Source organism: Salminus brasiliensis, chromosome 24 (genome assembly GCF_030463535.1).
Source record: "Salminus brasiliensis chromosome 24, fSalBra1.hap2, whole genome shotgun sequence".
NCBI classification, from domain to species: domain Eukaryota; kingdom Metazoa; phylum Chordata; class Actinopteri; order Characiformes; family Bryconidae; genus Salminus; species Salminus brasiliensis.
The window spans coordinates 24879320-24900035 of record NC_132901.1 but is presented as its reverse complement, the minus strand read 5'-3'; the positions used below and the strand labels follow the sequence as shown (position 1 = coordinate 24900035).

At 39.8% G+C, this 20716-nt stretch overlaps 1 protein-coding gene across 1 annotated transcript in view; it reads right to left on the bottom strand.

The window, feature by feature from the left end:
- lmbrd1 (LMBR1 domain containing 1) overlaps positions 1 to 4776 on the bottom strand; it is a 149534-nt gene extending 144758 nt beyond the window's left edge. Inside the window, exon 1 of the mRNA XM_072669950.1 lies at positions 4698 to 4776. Within this exon, the coding sequence (XP_072526051.1) occupies positions 4698 to 4766 (69 nt within the window). The 5' untranslated portion in view covers positions 4767 to 4776. The remainder of the gene's footprint in view (positions 1 to 4697) is intronic.
- Between the last annotated feature and the right edge of the window lie 15940 nt (positions 4777 to 20716).

The window sequence follows — 20716 nt, the reverse complement described above, 5'->3', positions numbered from 1 at the left end:
AAAACATTTCCAGTAAATGAAAAGCAGAAGCGCTCGAGTGCAGCAGCAGTTCACATTTACAAATGCAGCAGAAAAACTCGCACACTCTGCATTAGCCCCACCGAAACGTCCTGTTTTCTTGGCTTGTTTCCTTGTTTGAGTTTAGAAATGAAGGTTTTGTTTAACCCAGTTTAACCCAGTTTAGCCCAGAATCCCAAAAGCAGGTGGTGTTTGACCGCTCAAGATGGAAACCCTGTCCTGTTCTGGTGACCGCTCACCAATCTCGCCAAAACGCTCAATCGTTCAATTGTTATTCAGCCGGACGCACAGGTTCACTCCACTGAAACCTCAGGGACTGACATCTCTGGACGGACTGTTTGATTAAAACAGCAATTAAACGTTGGAGGCGGCGCAGGTGCGGATCAACAAGGTCATATTCCAGGCACACACCCTGTAAGCGAGGCGAGGACACTGCTAAAACCCGAGGCCTCTGATCAAGAGATGCCATTTTCAGACAGGATCAATTAGGAGGCCTACGTACTTAAGCCTCTGGCCGACTGCTTTGCCAGATCATGACACAACGCTGTGCATGCAAACGAAGGCCAAAGGCGGGCGGCATGGCTAAGAAGGGGAACGGTCAGCACACGTTTAAGTTCCTGTTTAAAGTTCGGCCTTAGTACTGATCGCCCAATCGGTGAGGCTTTCAGGCACCTGTTGTTTCTTTTAAAAAGTGAAACTAGGTAGAAAATACTTTGTTATTTTAAGAAATAAATCAATCAAATCAATAGTAAAATTCATTCATTTTTAGTAATTAGTACAAAAACAAGAAATCAACAACCCCCAGTGAGCAGCCAGCGGCAACCATGGCAAGGAAAACTCCCTCAGAGCTGGAGGAAGAGACCTCAGGAGGTGGATCCATCTAGCCTCCTCTGATCAGAACCTGAACTATTTATAAATTATTGATATTGATAAGTCACCAAACCACCTAAACTGTACATATTCTTAATCATAATATAATAATCATGGTGTAGAATAACTTAATGTAGTCATGGCAGTGATGATCAGAGTAATGAGCAAAGTGATGGGTGAAGATAAGAGTCAAGAGTCCATATAGGTTTTAACATGGTCATTAGGCAGGTAGCAGTGGTAGGAGGGTCTGCCGGGCATAGGTGGTGGTGTGGGAGGGGGTGGGTGGGTCCTGGTGGTCGGACTGGTACGTAAATTAATAATGAGATTATGAAACAGGCAAAAAATGACAATTATTTGTTTCTCTGAATAAGGATTGATCATGTTTCACTAACATTCTCTAGCCTGGAAGAGACGATCTCTTTATAGTCCAGTAACTAGTGCTGATTGTTTTAACTGTATTTATTATTGTTATTATATTAATAAATTAATAGTACAAGAGTGCATCCCTTAAGCAACTAAAATATTTTTTATTTATTTTAAGAAATCAATCAGTCAATAACGAGACTCCAAAACAGGCCAAAAAAAAATGACAATTATTTGTTTACAATTTACATTTACTAAAAACAATGTGGATTGATCATATTTCACTAATATTCAATCAGCGCTGATATTGATACAGTAGATAAGATTAGTGATTTCTTTAAAATAAAAAAAAGTTTTAGAGCTTATTTTAGCAGTAAATTATCAATGATTATTCCTTTACTTCCACAGCTTAGCAGAGAACAATATCTCTTTATAGTCCAGCAATTAGTATTGATCACAAAAATCAGGCTTTATATTACCCATACGTTCTTAAAAAGAAGTGGAATAAGTTCAAATAAATTAATTAAGTAAAAAAACAATAACAAAACAATATTTATATATATATATATATATAGTTTCAATCTATTAAATGTGGATTCATTGTATACGGCCTGACCTCAATCCATGTTTATAAAGTCAGAATAAGAGCTGACATTGATCCAGTAAATGTGATCACTAATTCCTTAATCACACTCCTAAATACAGCCTTTCTAGGACTATTTTTAGTCTGGAAGGTAGAATCTCTCTATAGTCCAGTAACTAGTGCTGATTATTTAAACTGTCAGGCTTTATAATGTATATATTATAGTTATTACATTAATGAGATAAGTAGGAAATCAATATTTATCCACAATGGTACTGAGTGCATACCTAAAACACATTTTATTTATTTTACGAAAAATAAATCAATCAGTAATGAGACTCTGAAAAACAGTTTTGAATGTAAACTGATCATATTTCACAATCGGTGCTGATACTGATACAGTAGATCAGTTCAGTGATTTCTTATTTAAAAATATATAAAACTATGTATACATGTAGTACTATTATAAAGTGAGTTTATAATTGATCAATTATCAAAGAATACAGTATCAATTAATATTTCCAATAATTCATTGATAAAGAAGCCAATAATACCTCTTTATAGTCCAGCGATTAGTATTGATCACAAAATCTGTCAGGCTTTATATTACCCATATTACTTTCTTAAGATGTGAAATAAGAAAAAACACCAAAGCAGATAAACAATAATGATTCCAAAGCAAATAGACAACATAATAATAATTAATTATTATATAATATTATATGCTGTTTAGCTCTAACAGACTTTCTAGGACTGGAAGGTAGAATCTCTATTGATCACAAAATCAGGCTTCATATTACAGATATTACTTTCTTTAAAATAAGTGAAATACGATAGAATACCAAAGCAAATAAACAATATAATAATAATAATAATAATAATAATAATAATATACATGTTGTTTAGTTCTAACAGACTTTCTAGGACTGGAAGGTAGAATCTCTATTGATCACAAAACCTATCAGGCTTTATATTACAGATATTACTTTCTTTAAAATACGTGAAATATGATAAAACACCAAAGCAGATAAACAATATAATAATAATAATAATAATAATAATAATAATAATAATATACATGTTGTTTAGTTCTAACAGACTTTCTAGGACTGGAAGGTAGAATCTCAGGCTTTATATTACCCATACTACTTTCTTTAAAATACGTGAAACATATATATATATATAATACATATATAATATTATATGCTGTTTATTACTAACAGACTTTCTAGGACTGGAAGGTAGAATCTCTCTTGATCACAAAACCTATCAGGCTTTATATTACAGATATTAAATTAGATATTTTCTTTAAAATAAGTGAAACATGATAAAACACAAACAAATAAACAAAAATGATTTATATAATTATATAATATTATATGCTGTTTATTACTAACAGACTTTCTAGGACTATTTTCTGGAAGGCAGCGTCTCTATATTTCAGCACCTAGTGCTGATTGTTTAAACTGTCAGACTTTATAATCTATTTATTATTGTTAATAAAGTCAGTAATATCACTATGTATCTGTACTGGGACTCAGGGCATCCCTTAAGCCCCTAAATACAGGCACTGTAAAGCCCACTACTAACACAGCTGCTCCTCTGTCCCTGAGATATGAGACAGGCAGGTCCCCAGCTGGCTGTCTGAAGGGGTCTGCAGACCCAGTAACACCCACAGGTCAGACCCAGTAACACCCACAGGTCAGACCCAGTAACACCCACAGGTCAGACCCAGTAACACACACAGGTCAGACCCAGTAACACACACAGGTCAGACCCAGTAACACACACAGGTCAGACCCAGTAACACCCACAGGTCAGACCCAGTAACACCCACAGGTCAGACCCAGTAACACACACAGGTCAGACCCAGTAACACACACAGGTCAGACCCAGTAACACCCACAGGTCAGACCCAGTAACACCCACAGGTCAGACCCAGTAACACACACAGGTCAGACCCAGTAACACCCACAGGTCAGACCCAGTAACACCCACAGGTCAGACCCAGTAACACCCACAGGTCAGACCCAGTAACACACACAGGTCAGACCCAGTAACACACACAGGTCAGACCCAGTAACACACACAGGTCAGACCCAGTAACACACACAGGTCAGACCCAGTAACACCCACAGGTCAGACCCAGTAACACACACAGGTCAGACCCAGTAACACACACAGGTCAGACCCAGTAACACACACAGGTCAGACCCAGTAACACCCACAGGTCAGACCCAGTAACACCCACAGGTCAGACCCAGTAACACACACAGGTCAGACCCAGTAACACACACAGGTCAGACCCAGTAACACCCACAGGTCAGACCCAGTAACACACACAGGTCATACCCAGTAACACACACAGGTCAGACCCAGTAACACCCACAGGTCAGACCCAGTAACACCCACAGGTCAGACCCAGTAACACACACAGGTCAGACCCAGTAACACACACAGGTCAGACCCAGTAACACACACAGGTCAGACCCAGTAACACACACAGGTCAGACCCAGTAACACCCACAGGTCAGACCCAGTAACACACACAGGTCAGACCCAGTAACACACACAGGTCAGACCCAGTAACACACACAGGTCAGACCCAGTAACACACACAGGTCAGACCCAGTAACACCCACAGGTCAGACCCAGTAACACACACAGGTCAGACCCAGTAACACCCACAGGTCAGACCCAGTAACACACACAGGTCAGCTGGACCGCTCAGATCCACCGGACTTCCAGCGCATCTCCTGACCACCCGGCACCGCATATTCAGACAAACAGGGCCGGTTTAGCCACCGAACACCGTCAGGACAGACCCGGGGTACTGATTAAGCCCGAAGCAGGTCGGTCTTACCAGCAGAACCACGGTGAATATCGACCATCCCAGCACAGACTCGGTCAGCAGCGCTGCAGGGGCCGCCATCTTCACTCCACTTCCTGCAACAAACTCGGGCCCGGTCACGTGACTCGCTTCACAACGTCGCGACGTCAGAGAGAGATTTTTTTTTATTTATATTTATTTAATTATGAGTAGCATTAAATTGCACGAATTTCAGAAATTCATTAATTAATAATATTATTAAAATTATTTATATCGAATTATTAATAAAATTAGCAATGTTTATTTTAATCGTAATTTTATAATATTATGAATGCAAACTAATACTAATATTCTACTAATATTCATTACATTATTAATACATTATACATTTTTATTGTATTTTATTGGTTATGCTCATTCATTGTTCCTGTTGATCCTGCCAAGTTGGAGTAACTGTCTATGAAGGCTTATTTACTAGATTTTAAAGGTAAAGGTAAAGGTGCACGTATTTGTGGCTGTGCACTGTACAGCGAAATGTGTCCTCCGCATTTAACTCATCTGTGGTCGTGAACATAGACACACACACACTAGTGAGCTAGGGGCAGTGAGTACACACACACACCCAGAGCGGTGGGCAGCCAACTCCAGCGCCCGGGAAGCAGAGAGGGTAAAGGGCCTTGCTCAAGGGCCCAACAGTGGCAGCTTGCCGAGCCCGGGAATCGAACCCACAACCTTGTGGAGGAGCATTGCTGTGAGGATTTGAGCGTTAGGATGTTAGATGATTGATCACCACCCCACCTCACCCCCAACTCCTCTACTCCTCCCAAAAGTACTGGATGGAGTTCCTCCACTGCTCCACAGCTCAACAATGCTGGGTGCCATGGTGCCAATAGGTTCATGATGTTGATCTGCTCCAGAGAGTCCTATTCTATTGGCAGTACTTCTCAATAGGGAGTAGACAAGCTGAGAGTTTGTGCATTTACACATCTGTGTCAGCAATGGGTGCAACTTAAAGTAGCTGAATGCTGCATTTATTAGTAAGGGTGTCCATAATACCATCCATAAAAATATTTGAATAATAGTATTTACACACTGGCCAATCATAACAGCATTAACGCATTAGACTCTAGGTTTATTATTCGGTTATTAATCTTAATGTAGAAACTATTGAGAATTATTTGGTAACCATTTGGTTTAGCATATCTTGCGGAGTCCCACAGGGTTCTATTCCGAGGCCTATAAAACTGTAAAGCGTTAATTATGACAGTAAAGTAGGCTTAAATACGGGGTGTAAGGGTTTTAGAGAGGGTTTTTTGGGGGCCCTTTTGAGAAGTACTGACCACTGCACACCAGGAACACCCACCTGATGTTTTGGAGACGTTCTGGTCCAGTCATCTAGAGCATCACAATGTGTTGAACCACTGGTGTCACCATGAATGACTCACTGAGGAGACGTCTAACATCTCTATAACAGACGACCTCAGTAGGGCTTAAGAAATGATTTAGCTTTGTGATTTTAGACTTTCCTGAACTGGGTCTGTTTCTATTTGTAGACTCATCAGGCATCAGTGTGGTTTAGTCATGCTTTGCACATTCTGACATGAGGAGCCTAAGTAGGCCGACACAAAAGATTTAATTAGGTTAAGACTACCTGATGCTTGCCCACGTCTCTGATTTAAGTGCTAATCCATTCAGATCCTTTGACTTTTGTGGTGGGGAAGCCAAGTGAGGCAGTAAGAGGATATTTTGGCAGGGCTATCCATCTCAAATGACTTTTGCTGGTAAGCCGAGCACTACTGGAGCAATTCATTCATTTACTAAACTTGTTCTGCTGTAATAGGGATAAATGCAATACATGGATGGCTGGATCAATAGGAATCTGTCTGGGACGTCAGACTGGAGAATAAAAAGAAAGGAAGATACAATGAAATTAAGACAGAAGGGATGGTACTTAAACATCAGGCCGACTGCCTGGATGTTCTGGATGACATCCTGCAAAGAATCCCCCAGAAGTTCAAGCTGGGGGACTCAGATGCCATTACATTAAATTCTTCTGCCTCGTACACTTGAAGACTCAATTAGCAGATACTGTAGGCCATCAAATGCCAGTAATTTGGCTTGATGCCTGAGAAGAGCCACTTCTCAGTCCCATAAGAACCTTTTCAATGGATAGTTCTTTAAAGCAGCATTGTGCAAGAACTGGTATTTCTTGCTCCTGGGCTCCCCCTACAGTCAGGAAGTGTATTTCATGCTTTGACCCACCACTAAAGAAGGACATGCTTTGCGTATGTGCATTTCTGGACAAGCTGAGAGATACAGAACCAGCACTGAAAGGTTAAGAAGCATATGAAGTGGCGTGATAGAGTAACAGTACAGGATTTTACACTAATATGACTTCACCAGAGTTACTTAGTGCCGTTTCTGGAATGCCAAGCCCTGAGCGGGAATGCCAGAGATGCAATTCTCCATATTACAAGTCAGTGGAGCATCAACGTGATTCTGAAACTGATATTTTGAGGTCAAAATGCTGCATAATGTTGCTTTAAAGAACCATTAAAGGGGAAGAAGCTTCAGCATAAGGTGATCATACCAATTACTAATGTGCTCCTGGAGACCCACCATACCTAATCCACCTTTAAAGACGTATAAGAAGGGTTGGAGACCGGTGGTCTTTTGAGGACCACAGATATAGATAGAACCAGCAGCAGTACGTCAAGACCCAACATGCTTTAGTAAGGGTGTCCACAATACCATCCACAAAAATATTTGAATAATAGTATTTACACACTGGCCAATCATAACAGCATTAACAATCATAACAGCATTAATGTAAATGTAAATGTAAATTAACGCATTAGACTCTAGGTTTATTATTTGGTTATTAATCTTAATGTAGAAACTATTGAGAATTATTTGGTAACCATTTGGTTTAGCATATCTTGCGGAGTCCCACAGGGTTCTATTTTGGGGCCTATAAAACTGTAAAGTGTTAATTATGACAGTAAAGTAGGCTTAATTCAACATCTTTATAACAGGGGTCCTCAGTAAGGCTTAAGAAATGATTTAGCAACATGCTTATGTGGGCCTCACATGGGTGGGACATGGGCTAGGTGGGTTTCAGGTGGCCATGGGCTCTGAGTGGAGCTCTAAGCTTCATATGCAGTGTATAACCCAGATGGGGTCCATATTTAACCCCTCCTGGGCCCATCACTGAGCACTGGTGGGCATCCATATGTGGTGCCAACATGGAACCCACTTTCTGTATCCCGGTTGGGCTAACCCTACAGGTCCCACATGGGCATGTTATGCTGGTGGCATAACTAATTCAAATTATTAGACATAAAAAGCCAAACTCTGGCGATTACACTGACAATATTATGGGAAAATAATTATTTGGACAGATTGCTGCTTGGCTGGCAGTAATCCAGTGGATCATGGGATATGTAAGGCAGTGAAAGATCACTAATCAGCTAAATGAAGATACCTTAGCAAGCAGAATTTTACACAAACATTCAGTTCAGACATGACTCAGTACTTCCCTTCCTTCGAATACTGCCCGAATAGGCCGCATTTATTAAGTTTCAGACACAGCCAGTTTTCAGACAAGTGGTGGAGCGCAGTACGGTGAAAGGTACGGTGTTTTTGGTTGCCAATTGCAAAGTGGGACAGCGACTTCAGTCCTCATTAAATGGGACACTACTCACTGCACCCGGTGTCTACGAATTAGAGCCATGTAGAGCTGACAGAAAACTGTCAACCGCTCTACTGAGACATAGGACAGGGTCAAAGGCCTCCGTTGTAAACGCCACTCACAGTAAGTGAGTCAAGGTTAGAGACAGAAAGGGCCTGTCTGGCCTGTGACAAAACACACCAATCAGCCAGAACATTAAAACCATCTGCCTACTATTGTGTAGGTTGCCGTCCTTGTGCCACCAACACAGCTCTGACCCAACTCCACGAGACCTTTGAAGGTGTCAGACGCTCAGACGTTAGCAGCAGATCCTTTGAGCAAGTCCTGTTGTTGAGTTGTGAGGTAAGGCCTCCATGAGCATCTACTGGGAGTCCTGGGCGCCCATGACCTTATGACCTCTGGTACGTACTGTATGACCACTGCATACGGGGAGCAGGCCACAAGACCTGATGCCTGATGTTTTGGAGATGTTCTGACCCAGAACCGTCTAGAACATCACAGTTTGGTTCTGAGTGGGACTAAAGTTTCTGAATTCTGCTTGTGGTGCAGAATTTTGGCTGAAGCTTAGTTCGCTCAAATTCGGACCCAACAGTGGCTTAAAACATGAGTTTTTTCTCGGAGAATGCCAAACCCACTCGACCTCGCTTCTAATAAAAGGCCTACTGACTCTATCGGAACAAATCTTGATGCCGTGTACGTTTCCCAGGATGCCACAGCACACGGGTCATCGTTTTTTCCACCAATGGCACTTTCCAGAGCCCCTCCTTCCCTTCCATTCATCTGAAGGTGGAATCCATTGAGTGATCCGAACACATCAGACTATAATCAGCAGCTTCTTTCCCAGGGACAAGAGTCAAGCGTGTGACTCTGACGGCCTCCTCGGTGACTCCTTAATCTGCAAATGCGTCTCGACCACAGTTCCTCTGGAGCGCTGTGAATCAAGCCTCCGTCTCCTGAAGGCAGCACAGATGCGGCTTTGTCCGAACCCCCTCAAACACACACACACACACACACACACACACACACACACACACACATACACACAAACAGGCTCAACTTGCTTCTTTCTTTTCCAGCTCCTTGTGAATCAGTGCATGGAGATTTCTTTATAGTGTCATCTTCCAAATTCAACTAGCTCAGCAAGTCCTCCCCTTGACATTCGTCACACGCACTCGTTTTCTTTCCCTAATGAATTTTTTTATATCGTTAAACGCACTGGCTCTTGCACCAGGAGAAGAAATGCCGTCAGATTTAATGAGGATAATTACAAGTGTGAAAGGTGTGAAGTAATAACGTTCGTGGTGAGATAATGCTCAGGAAGAGGCCCGATACTTAAGGATGACAGACAGCTTCTCCAAGCAGAGCTCTGCTGGAATGAGCATTAGCAAAAAGACTTCTTAAGGACTTTCGGTAATAACTAAATTAGGCCCTATCAAGCCATGAAATGAAGAAAAGGAGAGATTACCAGAACGTGGGAACTGTCAGAGTGCTGGTGGATTTAAGCGGAGGATGTACGTGTCATTTATCAAGTACTTATTCATTATTTCTGTGCTTGAACCCAATTATTGCTGTTTATTTGTTTGTTCCAGCAGAAATATGGGAGGACTGTAATTAAGGACCTCTTTTTTTTGCATGCCAAATTTTATTTCTACTATTTAAAACTACATTTCATTTCATTTCATCTCCAGAACAAGCTCAGCAGTGCTAGAATGATAAAGTTTCAGACTCCAGCTAACACGCATTCCCCCATGCGATATTAAGAAAGTATTGGGACGCCTGCTCATTCATTTTTTCTGCCTTAAATTTATATTCAATGATATTCAAAAGAGTTGATCCTGCTTTTGTTGGAGTAATTGTCTCTACTGTCCAGATAAAAGGGCTGTCTACTAGATTTTGAAGGAGAGGAGCATTGCTGTGAGGATTTGATTGCACTCAGTGACAAGAGTGTTAGTGAGGTCTGAATCTTGGATGACCACTACCTCACCTCATCATCCCCAACTTCCAAACTCATCCCAAAAGTACTGGATGGAGCACTACCACAGTTCCTCCACTGCTCCACAGCTCAATGCTGGGGGTCTTTTTACTCCCCTCTAGCCCACACCTGGCATTGGGCAGCAGTTTCTAAAGATTTATCGGCTCCGGAGAGTCCTATTCTATTGGCAGTACTTCTCTATAAGGACTAGACAAGCTGTCAATCTTGTCTGTGTCAGTAATAGGTGCAACTTAAAGTAGCTGAATGCATTTATTAGAAGGGGTGTCCATAAACTTTTGGACGCATGGTGTATTGGTGGACATTCTATAAACAGGGGCATGCAAAACATGGTGAGATGTTTGATGGTTGCTTCCAGAATTTGCTGGTCATAGTTGTCCAGGTATCGCTGCACAGTAGAACAGTGCTCCACTAGAGTCTTGCCAAATCTTCCTGTAGGTCTTCTGCAGTCACTGGGGATTATAATGTGCCTTCCTAGCAACTCAATGAGACTGGAATCACTAGTGTTGAATGACAACTTACAGCATCTACTTGAGCCCAACCAGCCTTACCTATATAGCAGCAGGCCCAATTCAATTCAATTCAATCCAATTCAATTCACTGTTATTTTATTTATATAGGTTTTATTTACCACAAATGTTGTCACAAAGCAGATTTTCAAAGATCCGGGTCTGAGCTCCTTTTGAGCAAGCTCATAGTGGCAACAATGGCAAGGAAAACTCCCTCGGGTCGAGAGGAAAAATGGTAAATGTGGCGTCAAGATGAAAACGTCAGTGAGAGTCAGGATTCACAAACAAGCAGTTACACTATACAATGAAATTCTTACTTTACAGTTCCTCCATCTACCGACATAATATTATAAATATCAATATACAATTAGAGAAACAGAATATGTATAATAGAAAATATATACATATACACCAAAGTACACTAAAGTAAAGCTAGGTAAAGGAAAACCATTACGTAAAGAAAGTTAAAGAGTACAGAAGAGTTGCATGTGCATGCATAAGACTGGACCAGCCAGCCTCTCCGTACTTGATGGCGATGTTCAAAAGCCGATCTGCACCAAGAGCCCTTCCAACTTTGAGTATGGCTCCGCTCGCCATCCCTTAAAATCCACAGAAGACAATCGTCCAGGTTTTTTCTGTCCTGCACCGAAGTGGTGAAACGAACTTCCCCTGGGTGTCCGAACAGCAGAGTCCAACGCTCGCTGTCCTCAAACCCAGACTGAAGACCCTCCTCTTCTGAGAGTACTCAGGCGAAGAGAAGAGTACTATGGTCTCCATATTGACTTGTGTTTAGTAGTGTGTAAGATTAGAGGATCTTTGAATTTCTAGTCTATTCTAACTAGCTGAGTAAACAGTGAAGCTCTTTTTGAGGTAATTCAACACTAGGCACTTTAGTGTAAAGCAACAGGTTTAATTAAACGTGGTAAGTAAGTCATATAAATGGTCATCAAATAAACAGAAGATTTTTACAAGAAGAGAAAAAAGGCACCTGATTGTCATGGGAGTGCTACCATTTCAAGGTCTCAAATACCTTTAGTTAGGGAACAAAAGTGGACCATTTCCTCGGCAGCTGACGCTGCATTGCCTTTTTCACAATCTGTCTTGACTCCAGACACTTTAAGAAGTAGAAAAGTTCTAAAAAGATATAAACACACCCCTTTCTCCTGAGAGAGTGAATGCAGTGGACCTTTAAGGACACACAATTGGGCCTTAAGGACCATGTTGTTCCTTTGAGGATACATTTACACCGTTTGTACCTTGGGGGGGCGAGAATGTCCCTGTGCAGTGCCTTTATTTCTGGCAGTGTACTGAAAGTGTTTCACTGCATGGCATGGACTTGATGTGCTTATGTTGGACTGAATGGATTCATTCAGTGCGGTGAGTCATTCCTAAAAAGGCTCCATTCCTTTGCTGGTGCTGAAGCTGGTGCTGATGATACCTCGGAAACATTTCTTTTTTTAATGGAAAGTGCATTTGTGGAAAGTGAACAGCTTGGATATCGACAGAGAGAGAGAGAGAGAGATAGAGAGAGAGAGAGAGAGAGAGAGAGAGAGAGAGAGAGAGCGAGAGAGAGAGAGAGAGAGAGAGAGAGAGAGGGTCTGTAAGCCATCCATGAGGGTCTGTAAACAATATGTATCCTGTATCTGTTGGCCTCTGGAACAACACTCCTGACCTACTGCATATCTACTGGACCTCAGGAGTGTGTGTGCTGTTTTTCATGTAAGGACATCCTGCATACCTATGGTTTCATCGAAAACAGACAGGCTCAGCATCCAGTTTCCATACCTCCACTCTCTAAAGCTGGAACACTGTAAACAACACCTTACAAAACAATCGGCTCCAGTCTAATCTCAATATCGAATATTTCTCTTCTTGAGATCGATGTGAGAATACTAAAGGTTGCTGATTTATATACTTATATTATAAGTTCAGGTTCTTATTAGGTTATTAGATTATGAAATTTAGCTCTTATTAGTCTATTAGACTATAAATATCTCATGCAGTTATAAAATTCCCTTTAGATTATTTAATTTAAAAAAAAGCAAAATAATATAATAATAAAATAATATGCCAATAAAATAAGACACTTTCAGTAGATAATTTTTAAGATCTAAGATCTATCTTATTTATAATAGATATCTGATATTAGTGTATTAGTATTAGTTCTCATTAGATTATTAGATTACATGTATTAGTTTGCATTAGTTCTCAATAAATGTTTCATTAATTCACACTAAATTATCAGACTATGAATATTAGTTCTCATTTGATTATTAGATTATGAATCTCAGTTCACATTAGATCATTAGATTATGAATATAAGGTTATAAAATTTAGCTCTTATTAGACTATTAGACTATAAATATCTCATGCAGTTATAAAGTTCCCATTAGATTATTAATGTTCTTTGAATTTAAAAGCATTTCAAATAAGCAAAATAATCTGGCAATAAAATAAGACACTTTCAGTACATAATTTTTAAGATCTAATATATATCTTATATAATTGATCTCTGATATTAGTGTATTAGTATTAGTTCTCATTAGATTATATATATTAGTTTGCATTAGTTCTCATTACATTTTTAATTAGTTCACACTACATTATTAGATTATGAATATTAGTTTTCATTAGATTATTAGATTATGAATATTAGTTCTCATTAGGTTATGAAATTTAGCTCTTATTAGTCTATTAGACCATAAATATCTCATGCAGTTATAAAGTTCCCATTAGATTATTAATGTTATTTGAATTTAAAAGCATTTAAAATAAGAAAAATAATCTGGCAATAAAATACACTCAGACACTTTCAGTAGATAATTGTGCCAGATATGAGATATATCTTATATATATAATAGATATCTGATATTTATAAATATCTTATATCTTACATATAGACATTCTTATTAAATGTCCAGATCTCTTTCTCTTATATGAGAGAGAGAAATAAATCTAGACATTTTAATAAGAATGTCTGTACACAAGATAAAAGATATTCATAAATAAATTCAGTGATTACAAAACAATTATTGATTTTTCAGCTTTAATAAGTAAGTGGTTAATAATTCAGATGGTACACTCTAAGTAAATGGGGCTCTGTATATAACACTAAAATTAGACTTGTTTTGTAGCAATAGTGGAACTCTTTTCTGTGTTGTATAGAGTATATTCAAGAACACTTAACAAACCAAAGGACCATTTAAGCATGCAAATTTCTGTTTAAGTTTGTTATGGTTCTATGCAGAACTATTGCCATTTCTATTGATGTACTAAAGAAACCATGGAAAACACCTTTATAACAAAATGGAGCATTAATAATGAATAAAATGACCATAATAAAAAAAAAGGTTTTGTAGTATATAGGAGGCATCCTGTCGTGACTTATTCTGTTGTTTAGAGGCTGTTTTTCCCCACACTTTAGAGTTACTGCTAGGTTAAACCAAGAGGATTCCTGTGGTCAGACATTGACCACTGTTGGGTGGCTAGAAGATATCTGACCCAACTTGTGCATGGTAACAAAGTAGTTTCTAATAAAGTGGCCACAGTCTTTCCAACATGTCATAAAGTCACTGTATCTATTATTTTCAGCAAATTCTGCAGCAAATTAGACACTGACAATTAGTCAGTGTATACAGTAAAACTGAATGTATTATTATGTCTAAAAGCCAGCCTATATATCACATACCCTCACCACCTGAATGGACTGTGCTGGGTGTGATAGGTCAGCTACTTCCCAGAATTTATTGCACTGCACTTTTCTCACCAAGTCTTCTCTCAAAAATCCCCTCCGTCTGATACCTCGGAAAACAAGAACAGCATACATTTAAGCCAATTACAGCTGGATTTCGCCACTCGGCCTAAGCTACCGAGCTGGTTATTGATCATATTTTGAAAAGGCCAGGGTCTGAAACCCGGGAAAACTTCAGGGGTCAATAACGAAGGATCCACTTGCCTCCAGAGAGACTAATGATGTGCATTGTTTCAGACAGGCTCTGAGAGCGTGGCTGAGGCCTGATTCGCAGTCAGCGTAACTCCCATCAATATTAGATTTCACACAGAGAAGCTCAACATTGATAAACAACGGGAGCTGACTTCATTGCGACGGACATGGCAGACAATAGAGTCCAGCCCAAATAAAGCACAATTCCCAAGCTTCAGCTTTCCTCATTCAGTCCTTAGGCCTTTCTATTGAGCTCGGGTTTGATAGCTGCCTATACGTGCTCTCTATTGGTGGTAAGTGAATGGAGCTTTGTAGTACCGCAGGGTCTGCCGTTGTTTGCCGTATCCATTTATATAGTTGTACGTAGTTTATTTAGGGCTAGAGGGGTAAAAAGCCCCCCAGCATTGAGCTGTGGAGCAGTGGAAGAACTGTGCTCTCTGGAATGATGTTGGCGGCTTGGTTTACATCCAATATCATGATTATTATTATTATTATTATTATTATTATTATTGGGTAGTACACTGGTGCTGAAGGTAGCCCTGGTAGTACCCTGTGTTAGACTGGCATCCTGTCCAGGGGGTGTTCCTGACTTGCATCTGATGAATGTGGGTAAGCTCTGGACATACCCTGACCTGAAAAAGTGCAGAAAGAAATTATGAATTATTATTCTATTGAATATATAATTATTATATTATAAAAGACAATAGAGTCCAGCCCAAATAAAGCACAATTCCCAAGCTTCAGCTTTCCTCATTCAGTCCTTAGGCCTTTCTATTGAGCTCGGGTTTGATACCTGCCTATACATGCTCTCTATTGGTGGTAAGTGAATGAGGCTTTTTAGTGCCGCCGGGTCTGCCGTTGTTTGCCATATCCATTTATATAGTTTTCACTCACGAAATGGAACAACAGAGGCAGAGGCACTGCTATTGTTCGGGAAGCACTTTAGGAAGACAAAGTAGGCTTTCTGCTGTACGCGTCTGCCAATATTACGCCATATGCTGAGTGACATAGAGCGGCGAAGCTCGCGGTCTGTGGTTTATTGAAATACGTCTGACTTGACAAGCTTTTCAATCATGAAAAGTTAAGAATATCTCCTAATTGAAAAGAATGCAAACAGACTCAGGACAGGTGCAGAGGAGCAGCTGTTCCTGCCTGATTCGCCGGCGCATTTGAAGGCGTGTTTGCTTGGGAAACAGCTCTTTTGGATGCGAAGAAACAAATGAAAACAAACATAGAAGGAAAAAAAAGCCAAATGGAGTCACCCTAGGCCTCGAAACTGGGCCAGTGTTCTTGGATGAACCGTGGAATTGTGCTTTAATCCCCACCGAAACACCTGCCGGCCGCACACTTGGCGATTTCCGTGTTTAAGCATCTTACGAGGGCCAGAGGTCCAGCAGATCTGCATATCCAAACAGCCGCTGCGCTCGCGTACGGCCTCCAGAGAGACGGACTCGGAAAGTTCTCAGCACCGTTCTATGGAGGGCTTCGTGTGTCTGCGTGGGGGATTATGGTTAAATCATGCATGATTCCGCTCCTGAATATTTCAACCTGTTATCCACCCAAAGTCTGGCCGAGTAATTAAACGACACCGCTTTCTCCGTTCTGACCTGCTTTCCCTTCAGGGTGCGAAAGGAATCATGCGTGCTCTGATAACGGAGGACTAATCCTCTGTTGCAGACATGTGGGTTTGTCCAGTGTAATCACCCAACAACATGACAAGCTTTCATTCACCAAGGCTGACTAACTGCTGAGGACTGAGGCAGTAGCAAAGGAAACTTTACTGTGGTAATATTAATAATAATAATAATAATAATAATAAGTGACACAGATGTGCAAATGCACACACACAGCTTGTCTACTCCCTGTAGAGAAGTCCTGCCATTAGATTAGGACTCTCTGGAGCAGATAAACAACATGAACCTATTGTCACCATGCTGCCTAATGCCAGGCGTGGGCTAGAGGAGGGGTATAAAGCCCCCAAGCAGCATTGAGCTGTGGAGCAGTGGAAGAACTGTGCTCTCTGGAATGATGGAGGCGGCTTGGTTTACATCCAACATCATGATTATTATTATTATTATTATTATTATTGGGTGGTACACTGATGCTGAAGGAAGCCCTGGTAGTACCCTGCGTTAGACTGGCATCCTGTCCAGGGGGTGCTGACTCGCTTCCGATGAATGTGGGTAAGCTCTGGACATACCCTGACCTGAAAAAGTGCAGAAAGAAATGATGAATTATTATTATTTTATTATTATTGTTATTATTATATTGAATATATACAATATAATATATACATAATATAGAATATATACAATAATATATTATATTATTAAATATGTAATGCAATGTTTACATACAAACTATAGTTAGTGAATGTGTATATATGTATGTATGTATGTATAATATATGGGTCACTGTTTTTGGGGGGGTTTACATTGTTTACTTTTTGTTTATGTTTTAAAAAAATATTTTAATTAGAATAATTCATTATATAAATTTAATACATTTTAAATGGAAGAGTTATTTATTTATATATATAAAAATAAAATGAATGAAAACATGATCCATATATTATACACGTGTCTAAATCCTTTATTATTTATATATATATATATATATATATATATATATATACATGGCCATATATCAGATTTCTAAATGGGAGAAAAACTAAAGAAACTCTAGTCTTTGACGGATTGGCTACATTGCTGTGTCTACATTTGCTTTAAGAAAACTCTTACAGTGAATCAGGGATTGGTGTAATGGCTCACTGAGTAAACCATTATATGGCCCACAGCAGGATTATTTGTGAGACATTTAGCCGCTGTGGCCCACGGTAAATAAAATCTCTGTCCAAATAGGCTTCACCCTGCGCTAATAAACACACAATCACTCTAAATGCCACAGAATTAAATAAGGAGCTGAAATTCATTACAATGTAATGTTCACAACTTGTACGCCACGGCCCAGCAAAGATCACAAACCAATCTGTGGTGGTATTTGAGAGGGCCGGGACCAAAATAGTCTCGCACTCCTATGGAACTTCTCTAGGCTGCGTGTAGAGGGCAAAGCGTGAAGGTGAAAATCCGCGCTTCACTTTCAGCAGTAAAGCCACTCAGTGAGGGTTAGGGGGCAGTGTTAAAGGAGTAGTTCAGTCAGAAATGCTGCAAACAATGAATGGAGATGAATACGCACCGGTTCACAATCGCCAGCTAGCTTCTGTAGATTCAGAGCATAACTGAGTCAAATTGGAAGTAAAAGTTAATAAAAATAGTTTGAATAAGCTGATATTTAAGAACAGGAAAGTAATAATATATACTAGTTATATATATGTATATGGATCATTCATTTAAATAAGTTTTTAATTTTCATTTAAATTAGTATGTTAAAAATAAAAATAATTTATATATATATATATATATATATATATATATATATATATATATAAAGAGAGAGAGAAGATATCATATATATTAAATGGTTCATTTAGACTTACTATGGATAATATTTTCTAATTTTTCAGTGTTTTAAAAGCAACAGAAACCCACTGAGCCAAAATTGGATGTGTAGAAGTTCAACTATAATACACACATATATATGTGTGAGTGTGTGTGTATAGTGTATATATTTGTGTATTTGTGTTTTAGTTCTTAAAATATTATATAATAATGAAATATAAAATAAATAAATTATCCATATATCATACATATATGTATATATGTATAATTAGTGTATATTTATTTATATATATATATATATATATATATATATATATATATATATATTAATTATGCATATATGTATAATATATGGATACATATTTTTTATTATTATAGATTTTTATTGGTATTGGTAGATCAAAAAAAAAAAAAAAAAAAAAAAAAAAAAAAAAATATATATATATATATATATATATATATATATATATATAGCTTCATTTATATTAAATGGTTCAGTTAGACCTATGGATAAAAATTTCTAATAAGCAACAGAAACCCATAGACGGAAACGGGTCGCTTTAGCACCTTTCCACTGACTTCCATTACAGGCCTAATTGTGTTTTGAGGTTGAGGTGTTTTCTTTTACAGGGGACGTGTCATTCCCATAGAGGCTGCCTTTTTACATCGCTGCTGTCCAGTGAAAAACATGTATGTCCATTTTTGTCTGATTTTAGTTTTCGCCGTGGTTCGAACCCGGCAGCTGCTTCTGCACACTGAGTAAATCATTCTGGAGGAATGGACCAATAGAAACGCTCTAAGATGACTTGGAATAAGTACACAATGTTTTTGCCTTGTCCTGTAAACTCACCACTTTGGAGGTACGTGTTTCTCATTGGACAGCAACCTGGGCCGGCCCAAGCCTTTACCGGGCCCCTAAGCAGATTTTCATTTGTACTGTTCAGCATGATGTCTTGGTGCTCTTGGGGGCCCCCTGGTGGCGTTGGGGCCCTAAGCGTCCGTGTAATTCGAGCATGCCTTGGGCCGGCTCTGTCAGCAAGGATGCATTTCAAAGTCCATGGCTTTCTAATTGAAGTGTGTGTGGAGTTAATGGGGTTTCTGCTATTTGCCTAGTAAGGCACGACCCGAGTGGTGAGCTGGCTAACTACGGTGACAACCCGCTTCCATTCACTGTTAGCAACATTAGCATCTCTATCTGAATTGCACTTTCCTGCACTTTTGCTAACACTAAATCTGAGATTAGCTTAAATTAACCCCCCCCCAAAAAAAAAAAAAACACAATACACCTGAATAATTGACGACCCGAGTCGTGAGCTGGCTAACTACGGTGACAACCCGCTTCCATTCACTGTTAGCAACATTAGCATCTCTATCTGAATTGCACTTTCCTGCACTTTTGCTAACACTAAATCTGAGATTAGCTTAAATTAACCACCAAAACCCCCCCCCCCCAAAAAAACACAATACACCTGAATGACTGACGACCCGAGTCGCGAGCTGGCTAACTACGGTGACAACCCACTTCCATTCACTGTTAGCAACATTAGCGCATCGGGCCGAATTGCACATTTCTATCTGAATTGCACTTTTCTGCACTTTTGCTAACACTAAATCTGAGATTAGTTTAAATTAACCCCCCCCCCCCAAAAAAAAAACACAATACACCTGAATGACTGACGACCCGAGTCGTGAGCTGGCTAACTACGGTGACAACCCGCTTCCATTCACTGTTAGCAACATTAGCGCATCGGGCCGAATTGCACATTTCTATCTGAATTGCACTTTTCTGCACTTTTGCTAACACTAAATCTGAGATTAGCTTAAATTACCCCCCCCCCCCCAAAAAAAAAACACAATACACCTGAACGACTGACGACCCGAGTCATGAGCTGGCTAACTACGGTGACAACCCGCTTCCATTCACTGTTAGCAACATTAGCGCATCGGGCCGAATTGCACTTGAGTGCACCTTATTATAATTACTATTATTATTATTATTATTATTATTATTATTATTATCATCATTTCTGACCCGGTAACCGTAAAAAACGGGTTTTCAGCCCTGTCCTAAACCGAAGTCTTCCTAATCTCCACACGCTGCCTATGGGAGCAGCATGCAGCGGTCAGGGACTGGTCAGAGTACAGGACTACTCCTTTAATTGAACCAAAACAGGGCACTTAATCCTCAAAGTCTGACAACACAACTAACCCCTAGTCCACCCCCTAAAACCACCGGCAGGGTCGCCCTGCCTGTGTGCCTGTGCGCCACTAACATGAGGAGGCTGTGAGAGTGATGGTCCCTGCGCTGTATTTTAGTAGCCTAATGAGTGAGTGGGAGGGTCACTCGCTACGACTAATAAGGACAGAGCTCCTCTACCAGCTTCTCCATTCTCACTTTTCTGTGTTTCCAAGAGTGCTTGGACCTTAAGTCGCTTCTCAGCATGTGCAAATAGCGCCCAGA